The sequence below is a fragment of the Clarias gariepinus genome, chromosome 23, assembly GCF_024256425.1.
Source record: "Clarias gariepinus isolate MV-2021 ecotype Netherlands chromosome 23, CGAR_prim_01v2, whole genome shotgun sequence".
NCBI lineage: Eukaryota > Metazoa > Chordata > Actinopteri > Siluriformes > Clariidae > Clarias > Clarias gariepinus.
Genome location: NC_071122.1, coordinates 25,193,464 through 25,206,793, shown reverse-complemented (window position 1 = coordinate 25,206,793; position 13,330 = coordinate 25,193,464). Strand labels below are relative to the sequence as shown.

The 13,330-nt window shown below is 42.2% G+C and overlaps 1 protein-coding gene across 1 annotated transcript in view; it reads right to left on the bottom strand.

The window, feature by feature from the left end:
• The window catches only part of cacna2d2b (calcium channel, voltage-dependent, alpha 2/delta subunit 2b), a 58,159-nt gene extending 47,273 nt beyond the window's left edge, over positions 1-10,886 (bottom strand). The window contains exon 1 of the mRNA XM_053484073.1: positions 10,752-10,886. Within this exon, the coding sequence (XP_053340048.1) occupies positions 10,752-10,870 (119 nt within the window). The 5' untranslated portion in view covers positions 10,871-10,886. The remainder of the gene's footprint in view (positions 1-10,751) is intronic.
• Between the last annotated feature and the right edge of the window lie 2,444 nt (positions 10,887-13,330).

Here is a 13,330-nt window from a genome sequence, read left to right as displayed (position 1 = left end):
ATGAATGGATGGATGGATGGATGGATGGATGGATGGAGCCTTTTCACCAACTGATATATTGTTCAGTTCTTGGGATTTCTCATGCTCCCTTAACCGCTCTTTCACACTCTGAGTGCACACACACACACACACACACACACACACTAGCGGAATCACTGCTCTCTCTGGAAACTTCGTTAACCAGGAACGTCTCTAATGTCACTCGCTTTTGCCTCCTTTTGATTCGTCTCCCGCACCGCTACAGCCTTTTTAACTTTTTCTTCACGAGGGCCGTTGTGGCAGTACAGTTACTAAAGAACAGTCACTACACTCGGACACAAAAAAATACGCATGCACGAATGTTGACTATAAGAGTGACACGCGCACTGAGACAGAGAAAAGAAGACGATTACCCTCAGAACCACCGGCTTAGTCCTGATCACGTGACGCTCACCGGACAAAGTGCCTACGTACTACAGTAAATTTGGCGTGACACAGCGCGCTTCCGGATGCAAGCCGCCAGTAAACACCGACGAAGAAGCGCTTACGTCACCCACAAAGCGGGAGGAGACGCAAACAGTTAGCTGTGTATTGATTCGAGGAAGCGTTCTGTTGCAGCTGCGAAATGGAACGGAGTGATAAAAAAATATATTTAAATTTATTTTAATGTGTGCCTTAGATTTTTTTATACCTAAAGTCTTTTGAAATACAATTTTTTAGTTTTTGCATCTAAGAAAAGTCTTTACAATAAAAATGTATGGCCCTGTAATGCACTTAATTCATCTGAGTCAACTTTAAGCTATTCCTGGATTCCTGGTATTGTGGATAATGACAGTGTTTATTTTTGACTAAAACGCTGTATGCATTTAAAAAATAAAAGAAGATTTTTTTTATCTTTATTTCTCTTATATATTTTATACTGCTGTTTAATAAAGCAAAAGTAATTTTTTTTCTGATTACTCGATTAATCAATGAAATTTTTGGTAGAATACTGGATTACTAAAATATTCGATAGCTACAGCCCTAGTCCAATCTATAAAAAGTTTTAGTATCTTCAAAACACTTACATTTGTATGTACATACAGTATTACAGCATGCTGCGTTTCAGAGTCTCAGCGTTATTGTAATGCGCATTAAAGCAGAAGCTGATTGTAATTTATTTTCAGACTCAGGGCCGCATTCCAGCACTCACGAGGCCCCAGAGAGCCTTTTTATATGTCACTGGAGTGAAGCAATAAGGAAACTGAGTTTCATTGGGCCTCAGTAGCAGTGAACAACACACACACACACACATACACACACACACACACACATACTCATACACACACACACACACACACATACTCATACACACACAAAATCAGAGCAGTCAAAGAGTAAACTGGTTTTCCTCATCACACATGAACAGCATTTCCATAAGATTCAATTCAATAAGAGCAAATTCTGTTCGTGTTTAGTTCTGCTTCTTTATTCTTATTATATTCACCCGGCCTTTACACTATTTCTCTTTCTTTCCCAGTAGAAATTATTTTATTATTATTTAAGTATTATGTCTGTTTATGTCAGTCTACAAAAATAACTTTTGTCCAACACTTTACAATAATGAGCCTTGCGTTGTGTGTGTGTGTGTGTGTGTGCTGTATTCCGCACATATTGTTGAAGTGTGAATTTTCCTGTCGAGCATAACCGCCTCATTTAGCTAAACGAAGTCTCCCACAGATTACCCAGCATCCCTCAGACTTCTCGTGCTTGTCTACGGATTTGAATTAATTACATCCGTGACATAAGAACGACCCACGGGCCATTAGCTCCGTACAAAACAAGAACCGTTCTGATCCTGTTTAACTGCGCTGAAAATCCATACACACGAGACCAAAACCTACACGTGAATTTCTGTGTTTCTTGTGTGTGTGTGATGATATTTAGCTTACATCACAGAAAACACAGAAAACAACCCTGTACCCCTGACCCTGACCCTGTACCCCTGACCCTGTACCCCTGTACCCCTGACCCTGTACCCCTGACCCTGTACCCCTGTACCCCTGACCCTGTACCCCTGACCCTGTACCCCTGTACCTGCTGCATCCGGCCCATAGACCTTCAGTGCTTTAAACTGTTTAGTGAAAAGTAAGAAATCCAGGAGCTGTTTATAATTTATTTGTGTCAGGGGAAAGCCAAGCGAAGTGAATTTATATATATTTGTGTGTTTTTATTTTTTATTGTGTGCAAGATTTGGTAAAGACACAGCACCATGTGTCCCAAGAATGTTAGCGGACGGCAGCAAGAACAAAAGGGCCAGTTTCAGTGTTTTTTAAAGCAGCCATTTTTAAGGTTAAGTGAGGTTTAATGTCTATTTATTTTATATTTTACTTATCTGAAATGGCTTTTAATTTTAAAATGTATTTTAATTGTTTTTTTGATTGTTTTTTAATATGCAAAGATATGATTATACTATTAGAAATTGATGATATTGGTGACGTTTTTGCGTGGCTGGAACGGATTATCTGTATCTACATTATTTCCTATGGGACAATGCGTTTCACAATACGAAATTTCACCTTAAGAACTTGCCTCCAGAACGGATTAAACTTGTATGACGAGGCACCGCAGTGTATTCATTTCATGGTGATGGCTGATAACATTTTTTTATAATATATTATGCATGTTTTTCTTACTTGTACAAATAATTCTTACTTGTATATTAATATATTAATCAGGCCTTATATACTTTTATACATATTCTCGTGGTTAAGCATTGTATCACATTTACGTTGTTTCCACTAACTAGATGTAAACAGTGCGTATCTCTGACATCCGCCATAATTCGTATTTCTAAACAAACTTAGCAAATAAATCACTCCAACCACACTGGATACAAATGTGTAAATAGTTCAGAAAGCGCCACCTGCAGGATTATAAAAAAAAATGGTGATGTTTTACCGCCTCAAACGCCTCCAAAGTCTCAAAACTCCAAAGTGCGCAGATAAAACACTTGATTTGTGATGTAACGTCATAAAAATGCGTTTCTGTGGCTCCACTCCACGGAAATGATTTATATCTGAAGCTGATCGGCTGATCCCCGGTCACGCCCAATCAAACTGAAAACTATACGTTTCTTACGAATACAAACGCAGAGCGACGACACTCATGAGCAGCCATCAGTATGAGCTGCGTCTGTACAGGAGCCGGTTTTTATAGCAGTCCTTAATAATGTAACATTAACTGAGCTTTAATGTGACCTTTACAGGGAGGTTTGTTAAAAATTATTTCTACTTAATCTGGTTTGAGTAATCAGTTACATTACAGTGTTGTTTTCTGATAAAAGTAACTAATTCGAGTATTTTTCTATTGCAGAAAATGAAAACTCCTTTGTGATTCCTCATGCATGTTGTTTTAGTCGAGACCGTTGTAATTATTCTACCATCATCACTCAGCCAAGTTTGGCCCATAATCTGTTAACTACTAACAGCAGGAATAACAGGGGGGCGGGTTATTGGGGGCAGGGGCGGGGCTTGGATGTAGGATGGGTAGGATGACTTTCACACACACACACACACACACCAATGGAATCACTGCTGTCTGGCTCACAGATGACATAAACTGTCTAAATAACGGATTGCATTTTTTAAAATGTAACTAAATAACTGAGTACTTTAAATGGTGGACAGAACGCGTTAGATTACTTGTTACATCAAAAAAGTAAACCAAGTACTCTAACGCTACTTTACTTTACTTTTGTAACGTATTACACCCATCACTGGTGAGGAGACACTAAATCCTGCAGCCAAAGTGTTTTGTCTCGGCCACGTCCATCTGAGACATTATCAGGGAAGCATAAGGGATTGTCCTGCCTTTCAGGAAATTCCAGTTTTTGTTCTTTCTTTTTTGTTCGATCACATACCTGCTACATTAATGCACTTAAAAGTACAAGCTAGCTATCGTGGTTTAGCCTCAAGATTCCAGTAAGCACATTAGAGCTTTCACTTATCAGCTGTTTTTCGATGGCTGTGGATTACAAGCTAAATCAACAATGGAGACACGTCTGCTAATCGTTTTTGGACATTTATCTACCCCCTCCTTTACAAAGTTGTAAAGAAAGAGAATTAGCAATGTTAATAATAATATAACTGGGGTGGCAGTACGCTCAGCTGTCATTGAGTGACATTTCTTGCTAATTAACATTTGCTAATTTTAGAGCAGCTTCCAGACATGTTATTTCCCTTTTCAAAGCAGTTGTAGAGAAATTAAATAGCTGCTGCTATAAACGCCGCTGTGGGAGATCTTCCCCTCTCCCAGTTGTGCCATTGTGTCGTCCGCTGTAATGTCAATGTCATTAAGTGGGACGTTTCTCGCTAATTAACCTGCCCCAATTATCTCCACTTATCAAAAAACGGTGATGGTTAAAACAGCTAGGCTTTACTGCGGCATATCGGTATCCAACGACACACGTGTGTGCTGCGAGATCAGATTCCTGTAGTCGCTTTATTAGCAGAGAGAATGGCTTTGAAAGGAGTTTTTGAGAGATCACTCAAACCTCAAAAAACTTAATGAAGGAATAAAATTATCGATCTTTAATGAGGTGGTGAACGAGTAAGGAGAAAGATACAGAGATTGGACAATAAAACTGAACCACTGGCCAATTTAGTGTTGAAGGATTCATGGCTAACTTTGACCAGCCTGGTGGCCAATCTTCATTGATTGCACATTCCATCGGTAAGAGCAGAGTGTAAAGTTTTAATTAGCACAATGACCACGACAGCAACTGATGTGTCAAGACCCACTGTATCCAGTTTAATGTCAGCATACCACCAAGATAGACGAACCACATCCAACAGGAGTAACTGTGGACACAAGAGGAAGCTGTCTGAAAAGGATGTCTGAGTGCTAACCCCGATTGTATCCAATAAACATAAAACCACAGTTGCCCAACTCACTGTAGAATTAAATGTGCACCTCAACTCTCCTGTTTCGACCAAAACTGTTCTTCGGGAGCGTCACAGGGTCAATGTACATGGCCGAGCTGCTATAGCCAAACCTTTGGTCACTTGTGCCGATGCCAAATGGTGACATCAGCGAAAATCTTGGGCTGTGGACAATGTAAAATATGTATTGTTCTCTGATGAGTCCAGCTTCACTGTCTTTCCCACATCTGGGAGAGTTACGTTCTGGAGAAGCCCCAAAGAAGTGTACCATCCAGACTGTTACATGCCCAGAATGAAGCATGAGGGTGGATCAGTGATGGTTTGGGCTGCAATATCATGGCATTTCCCAGGCCCAATACTTGCTAGATGGCCGCGTCACTGCCAAGGACTACCGAACCATTCTGGAGGACCATGTGCACCCAGTGGTTCAAATATTGTACCCTGAAGCCAGTGCCATGTATCAAAATGAGAATGCACCAATACACCCAGCAAGACAGAGTGGTTTGATGAACATGAAAGTGAAGTTTAACATCTCTCATGGCCTGCACAGTCACCAGATCTAAATATTATTGAGCCACTTTGGGGTGTTTTGGAGGAGCGAGTCAGGAAACGTTTTCCTCCACCAGCATCACGTAGTGACCTGGCCACTATTTTGCAAGAAGAATGGCTCAAAATCCCTCTGGCCACTGTGCAGGACTTGTATCTGTCATTCCGAGACTAATTGATGCTGCGAAAGGGTTCCCTACACCATACTAATGAATTATTGTGGTCTAAAACCCGGCGTTCACTCCCTGGCCAACAAAAAGACGACATTTCAGAAAGGTCAAGTTATTGGGCTGCATCACTTGGGCTTGGGTTAAGAATCTTTCAACATCTTACCTGTCAACTGTGTGGAGGAAATGCAGTCTGAAAAAATTTATATACAGTGATCACTTAAACACGTGAAGTTGCACAATAAAAAAATTAACAGTAGAAACCACAGATATGTTTGATCTGGGGTTGATCAGTTACTCAGGTCTAGACTCAGTAACATTATGGGGCAATAAAATGAAGTCAGCTGACCACCTGAATGTACTGAACCACCAGGTTATCACATCTATGGAGGGTTTACTTCCCTGATGGCAGGCACCATATTTCAGGACTTGGAGTGTGAGCAAGTGGTTCTGGGAGCACGAGGAATCATTTTTAGCTTAAACAATCACAATAAATGTATAATCATTCTAATAGCCGAATGTTTTTAACATGCAAAATTTTTCAGACATTTCTGAAAGGCTTGCTTAGACACATGACCTGGGCTCATTGGATTATTTGAAAAAGAAACACAACTCACACAGGGGAAAGCAAACAGTAACAGATTCCGTATGTTAACAGTCCCTAAAAGGGTCAAAAACTCCACAATTTCTAAGCCGTGGAACAGAACGACGAGAAATACTGCACACACACACACACACACACACACACACACACACACACACACACACACAGTGGGAACTGGCGATTCTTCATCTATTCATACACCTCCAGAGGGAAGGAAGACAAACATGATGAGAGGAAGGATAAAAAGCAACAGAAAAGGAAATGGACCCCTCCTTATCAGGGCTTAGTGTCAGTCCTCTGTTCTTCTAAAGCACTATTCACATGGGATTAGCATTATCTGGGGACCTTGTGTGATTTAGAAATGACCTCCCCACGCCACACACTCCGCCCACACACACAAACACATATCTTAATTTCGTGTGGCGCATTCACACGGGATAAGCGAAGCCCGCAAATTTACTTGAATTTACTGACTTATCTCCCGGAAATGATGTCAAGGTTTCCATGTGCAGCGATACATGTCATCCATCTCCATCTAAAAACAATTTGTCTTTCTGCACATTGTATTGTTGTATGGTGTATATGACCCAGCACCCAACATACTTTCGAAGCACTCCAACGCAGCCTCCGTTCTTTGCAGAAGATGCATTAAAAGGCCACAGGAAAAAAAAAACTTGAAAAAATGACAGTATATATGACCCTGACAAATCCTGGCCAAATCAAAGACATGCTGACTCGCAAGGGACTAATATTATCACAGGACTTCGGTGTTCGGCGAAATATGGTAGGTCATTTGTGGGGGTATGTTTACTTTATAAATTACAGGCATGGCCGATTCACGCGGGATTAAGATCACAGACAACCTCCGCAATTATTACAAATCACACGAGGTCCCCAGATAATACTAATCCCGTGCGAATAGGGCTCATTTCTGTGTTTCACACCCTCGTCTTTTGCTTTCTCTTACAGTTTCCTCCACAGTTCAGGTACTCTAATCAGCTGTGTCGAAATATTCTGAAGCTGCTTTTGCTCCCTTTAAGAAAAAAGTCTTGTCCATTCAAGACTGCTTAAATCACTTTAAAATTTTTTTGGCAATCAGACAATGTCAGAGTTCTTGCAACCGGAGCGAAAACACGGACAAACACAGGCGTTTTGTTCCTGTTGTTAACATTAAATATGCACAGATCCATCATCACCCCATGCCACTTAGCATTCAAGTGGCTTGGATACTATATATAGCAACTCATGGGGTAGTGCAAGCAAATGCTACTACCGCGAGAGCAAACACATTCGATTTGTAAGGTTTAGCGCCTAGCGTCTAAACGTGATTCGATGCATGAATTCAAGAGTCACTGCTTCTTCAGAGTTCATCGGAGTTCATGTTTTCACCCAGACTTGTGTTTTGAATTCTGATGTCATTAACACACTCCGCACGTACAGCCTCTATTCTGCCCTCAATCCTTGCTGGTACAGAGAAAGAGAGTGCTGTGTCCTGACACAGATGCAGCGTAAACACTTCATTACAAGTAGTGCTTGCTGTGGCGATTCTGCTTTATTTCACATCCAGTGAGAGAGAGAGGAGAGGGAGATAAAAATGCCATCCATCATCCACAAATAGGTTCTCATTCCAGCCTTCACAGAGCTCCTTGCTGATTTGTCGGTCAATCCAGGAATTTGTGCGGTCATTGGATGGCCCCATCCTCCCCGCCCACCTCCAAACATGATGGCAAAAAGAGTCCAGATGTTCTAGTGTCCTGAGCTCAGTAAGCTGCCACAGGAATGCATAAGGTAACACACACAGGGGAGTCACAGATCCAGCAGATTGTCCTTCATCCATCTCAGTAATGCAAAAAAAAAAAAAAAAAACTTAATCAGCAGCAACGTTTCCATCCACTACGCTGTTGTAAGACCTATTTACACTCAGGACATTACCAGATGCATTTACAGTTTCACTTTACTGGAACTCATAGGCCCAAATTCATAAACCCAAAATAATAGACCCTTATCCAGAATGATGATGTTCCTGTAAGATCCATAAAGCCAGCTCCATAAAGGGGATGTTAAGGTTGGGGTAGAAGAACTTGAGTGTCCTGCACAGAGCCTTGACCTGTGGATGAACTAGAACTGGGTGTTCTTCCTAACATTAGCACCTGACTGTAGAACACAAATTCCCACAGCCACGCTCCAACATCTAGTGAAAAGCCGTCACAGAAGAGTGGAGCACATTATTACAGCAGACATAGGAATAAAACTAGAATGCTAAGGTCAACAGGGATATGTGGGTGTAATGGTCAGGGGTACACATATTTTTGGCTGTATTGTATGCTTACCACATTTACATCCTGCTTGGAGCCTTGGAGACAATACGACTGCTTTATAAAAAGACTGCAGCACTGAATACCTGTTTCAGCTTTATCTCCTTCTCCTGCTCTCAGGTTTCACTGGCTGCTGGTGGAATCTGTCTGATTTATGTCACTGAGCTAACGTTTGGAATCTGATTATTTAAATTAATTATGTGTGTTATACGTGGGCTTATTCCAAGGTTGATATTCGATCTGGAGTTGATTATCAGTAATTATTATACAGTACACAGATCAATGCAGATCAATCCCGACTATCCGTTATCACTTCCTATTGCCATTTTAGGGAATCAGATCCCAATCCGATCGAGCCACCTGGGATGCACCAGACAAACAGGTCCGGTCCACAGAGGCCCCAACCCATAACTCCTAGTGCCAGACACCACAGCACACCACCAGGGGTCCTGCGGAGCAAAGCTGTTCCATTGGCACAAAGGAAAACCCAAAACCTTTATTGTTTCAATGCCTTCAGGTTGTTTGTAGAAGGTCGTTAAAACTTTTAGTCTTCTTTAAAAAGACTTGACTTTGGCAAATTAGTCCTGAGTACATTTGAGATGTTAATTGTTTAGGGGACATACTGCAGTCCTCCCTATGCACACTGGGTGTGATCTGACCATTGCAGCAGAATAAACTGGCAACGCAGTAATAACACTAAGCATACAGGATAAATGAAATAATAGATGGTGTACAAACAAGGTACAGGGGCATCCATGAAATACCCCTAATGCCTTTATGCCTTTTTAATGAATTGGTATTTTGAACTTTTCCCGCAGAAAACACGGAGCAAAGATCTAAGACGAGATCTGTTTATTAAACCAAAAGATTTTTGTTCTGATTTGCATAAAAGTGAGTGATTTTTTAAAACACACTTGAAAATGAGGTTTTTATCAGAGTTTATCCCCTATGAAGGGACCCTTCTGGAGATCCCACTTTGGTGAGTGGGGCATCAGGACATAGGGTGGGCATTGTAATGGTTCTAAATGTTATCTCTCTTTCTCTTGTCTTCTCTCTCTACCTCCCCCTTTCTCACTTTCTGTTGAGCTACAGTACACATGGTGCCTGTGAGCTGCCCAGACCCCTTCTGCACCCTGGACCTGTATGAGATCTTGTCACATAGAGGCCCCATGTGGTTGCGATGCGTGTAGTGAATGAGGACGGTTCCCCTTTAACATGAAGAAGGTCCTGGACTTGCCTGATACAGACAGCTGTTCTCTGAGGACTCGTGACTGTAGTCGCTCGATAGTTCAGGACTGGAGTTTCCTACAGTCTACCTGAGCCTCCAATAACCAACTGGACTCCATATGAACTTCTCCACACCTCCTGTTATACTGAACTTTCACTCAGTGTGACTGCACTACAATCCCTGCTATCCGTTATCACCCTGTTGAGTCTGGTTCCTCTCAAGGTTTCTTCCTACTGCCATCTCAGGGAGTTTTTCCCTCAACACCGTCACTCTCGGCTTGTTCATCAGGGACGATCTGATCAGTTTGCTTCAAAGATATTTTCTCACACATTTTATATACATTTTCTCTTTTTTTAAGCTGCTTTGCAACAGTGAGCGTTGTTAAAAGCGCTATATAAGTTGAGTTAAGTTGAGTTGAGATGAGTTGAGTGTTCTGTAGGGTTTAATGGGATGGAATGGCCCCAGCTGGTGTAACTTCAGTCCCCAGTTCCCTCCCTACAGCAGTGTTAGATGTAGTGCTCCAGCTTTTCCACTGTAGGGAGCAGGGATCCGTTACCAGCAGTGTGTGTGTGCGTGTGCGCGCGCGCGGAACCCACAGTTTAAAAAAAAAAAAAAAAAAAGTGACCGTTAAATCTGTTACAGCCGCGCGCTCATTTAAAAAAAAATAATTTAAACATAAACGGCTGGTCGCGCGCTGAGGCACTTCAGTGCGCTGTGTGAGACATGGATGTGATAAAGCAGTGTGTGTGTGTGTGTGTGTGTGTGTGACGTGCTATAGGCGGCGTAGGCCACTATCTTTACCATTAGAATGCGGTTTGGATCAGAACCAGCGGCTCCTTCCAGAATATCTGGGGCTCGAGAGGTCCGAGCGCGGGCTCACTCACGGGGAACTGGCGCCCTGCCACAAGGAGATGTGTTCGAAGCCCAGCCAGAGGGCGAGGAGCAGAAGCATGCTGATCTGTCCCCCTGTGCGTGTCCCCCGGTACTCACGTGAAATGCTGCGGGAAGGTCAGGCTCTCCACTCCGCTCCACGGCACGCTGAAGATCAGGATGATCAGCTGCACCGTCAGCAAACACACGACGCTGAAGGACCGAGTCCGTATCGCCATGTTCCATTAAAACACACACACACACTGAACCAAGATCCGTCGAAGAACGGCGAGGAAATAACGTAAAGAAGCGGGACGTGATGCGCTGCGGCTCCTGGAGGAGGAGAGGAGGAGATGTTCCTCACACCGAACACAAGAAGACAAGAGGAGGAGAGGAGAGAGAGCTGAGGGCTGGATGTGTGAGGATGCCGGGAGGAGACTGCGGACTAGCTGGAGCCTCTCTCTCTCTCACACACACACACACACACACACACTCTCTCTCTCTATTCTATTCCCTCTCTCTCTCTCTCACACACACACACACACACTCTCTCTCTCTCTATTCTATTCCCTCTCTCTCTCTCTCACACACACACACACACACTCTCTCTCTCTCTATTCTATTCCCTCTCTCTCTCTCTCTCTCTCTCTCACACACACACACTCTCTCTCTATTCTATTCCCTCTCTCTCTCTCACACACACACACACACTCTCTCTATTCTATTCCCTCTCTCTCTCTCTCTCACACACACACACTCTCTCTCTATTCTATTCCCTCTCTCTCTCACACACACACACTCTCTCTCTCTATTCTATTCCCTCTCTCTCTCTCTCACACACACACTCTCTCTCTCTATTCTATTCCCTCTCTCTCACACACACTCTCTCTCTCTATTCTATTCCCTCTCTCTCTCTCACACACACACATTCTATCCTCTCTCTCTCTCTCTCTCTCTCTCTCTCTCTTCAGTTCCTCAGGGTTTTACTGGAAAGAATGTTAACAAAAAAAATGAAATTGTTGTCAAAGCAATTCTAAAAGATTGCAATTACATTATAAATAACATCAATCTAAATGTATAAACATTATAAACATATTATATGTGAACGAGTAACAGAGGAGGCCAACAATAAAAATAACTAACCACTCTTCCATACTCTTTCTCGCCTCTCTCCTTTTTTCTCCTTTTCACTTCTGTTCTACTCTCTTATTTCCTTCTGTCCTGTCTGTTTCTCTTTCCCTTTTTGTTCTCTCTCTCTTTTTTGTGTTCCACTAACTTCTTTACATTTCTCTTTTCTGCATCTTTCCCTCCTTTATTTTATGTCTCTCTGAACCCTCTTCTCTTCTCTCTCCCTCTCTCTCAAACACACGCACACACACACTATTCTCTCTCTTTCCCCTCTCTCTCTCTCATTTTTTCAATTTTCACTTCTGTTTCACTCCATTCTTTATTTTTTTTCTGCATCTTTCCCTCCTTTCTTTCTTTTATGTCACTTTGTCCCCTCTTCTTCTCTCTCTCTCTCTCTCTCATTTTTTTTTCATTTTCACCTCTTCCACTCTATTCGTTTTTTCTGCCCCTTTCCCTCCTTTCTTTTCTCCCTCTTTTTCTCTCCCCCACTCTCCTCTGCCTTCTTTATTTTTCTCTATTCTGTCTATTTCTGTCCCTTCTTACTTTCTTTTCTGTCAGTCTCTCTTTTCCTTCGTGTTCTCTCTCTCTCCCCCTCTCTCTCTAAACACTTGGGGAGAAAACAGCATTTTATGTAGTAATGAATAAAGTACACTAATACAGAACTGTTAATTGTGTGCATAGTTTGCTCATTTAAATCTGTTTTTTGTTTCTCTCTTTTTTTCCCTCCACCTTTTATATCAGTCTCTCTTTTCTCTCTCTCTCACTCAATGGTTCAAAGTTCAAGATGTACAGTACAGATACGATGGTTAATGTTGCCAAAGCAAATAAATATAAAAGATACACCGATCAGCCGTAACAATAAACCCACTGACAGGTGAACTGAATAACACTCACTATGACTTGGTTACAGTGGAATATATTAGCCAGCAAGTTCTGAAGTTAACATGTTGGAAGCAGGAAAAATGGGCAAGTATATTTCTATCTGAGTGACTCTGACAAGGGCTGAATTGTGATGTCTAGACGACTGGATCAGAGTAACTCCAAAACTGCAGATCTTGTGTTCTGCAGGGGCTCAGGACATACCTCCTCAAAGAAGGAGAACCGGTGAACCAGCGACAGGATCATTGGACTACTGATGCGGAGTGAAGGCTGCCCCGTGTAGTCCGATCCAGTAGAAGAACCACTGTATGGTGGAATGGTGGTTCTGATAAAAAGGAGTCAGAACACACAGTGCTTCGCCGTATGGAGCTGCAGAGCGGTCAGAGTGCCCATGCTGACCCGTGTCCACCACCAAAGGCTCCTACGAAGAGCATGTAAACATCAAAATTGGACCAAGGAGCAGTGCGAAAAGGTGGCCTGGTCAAATTAATCACTTTTTCTTTTACATCATGTGATTAGGCTCTTTCTCTCTCACACACACATATACACCACACAAATAAAAAATATATATATTAAAGAATATTAAATGTTTAATATCTACCCATAGTCCTGTCCAAAAGTATCGGAATAGCAATACAAAAGTATCGGGGGGACAAGCTTTTCATGATGATCATGATGATCAGTTGAAAAAT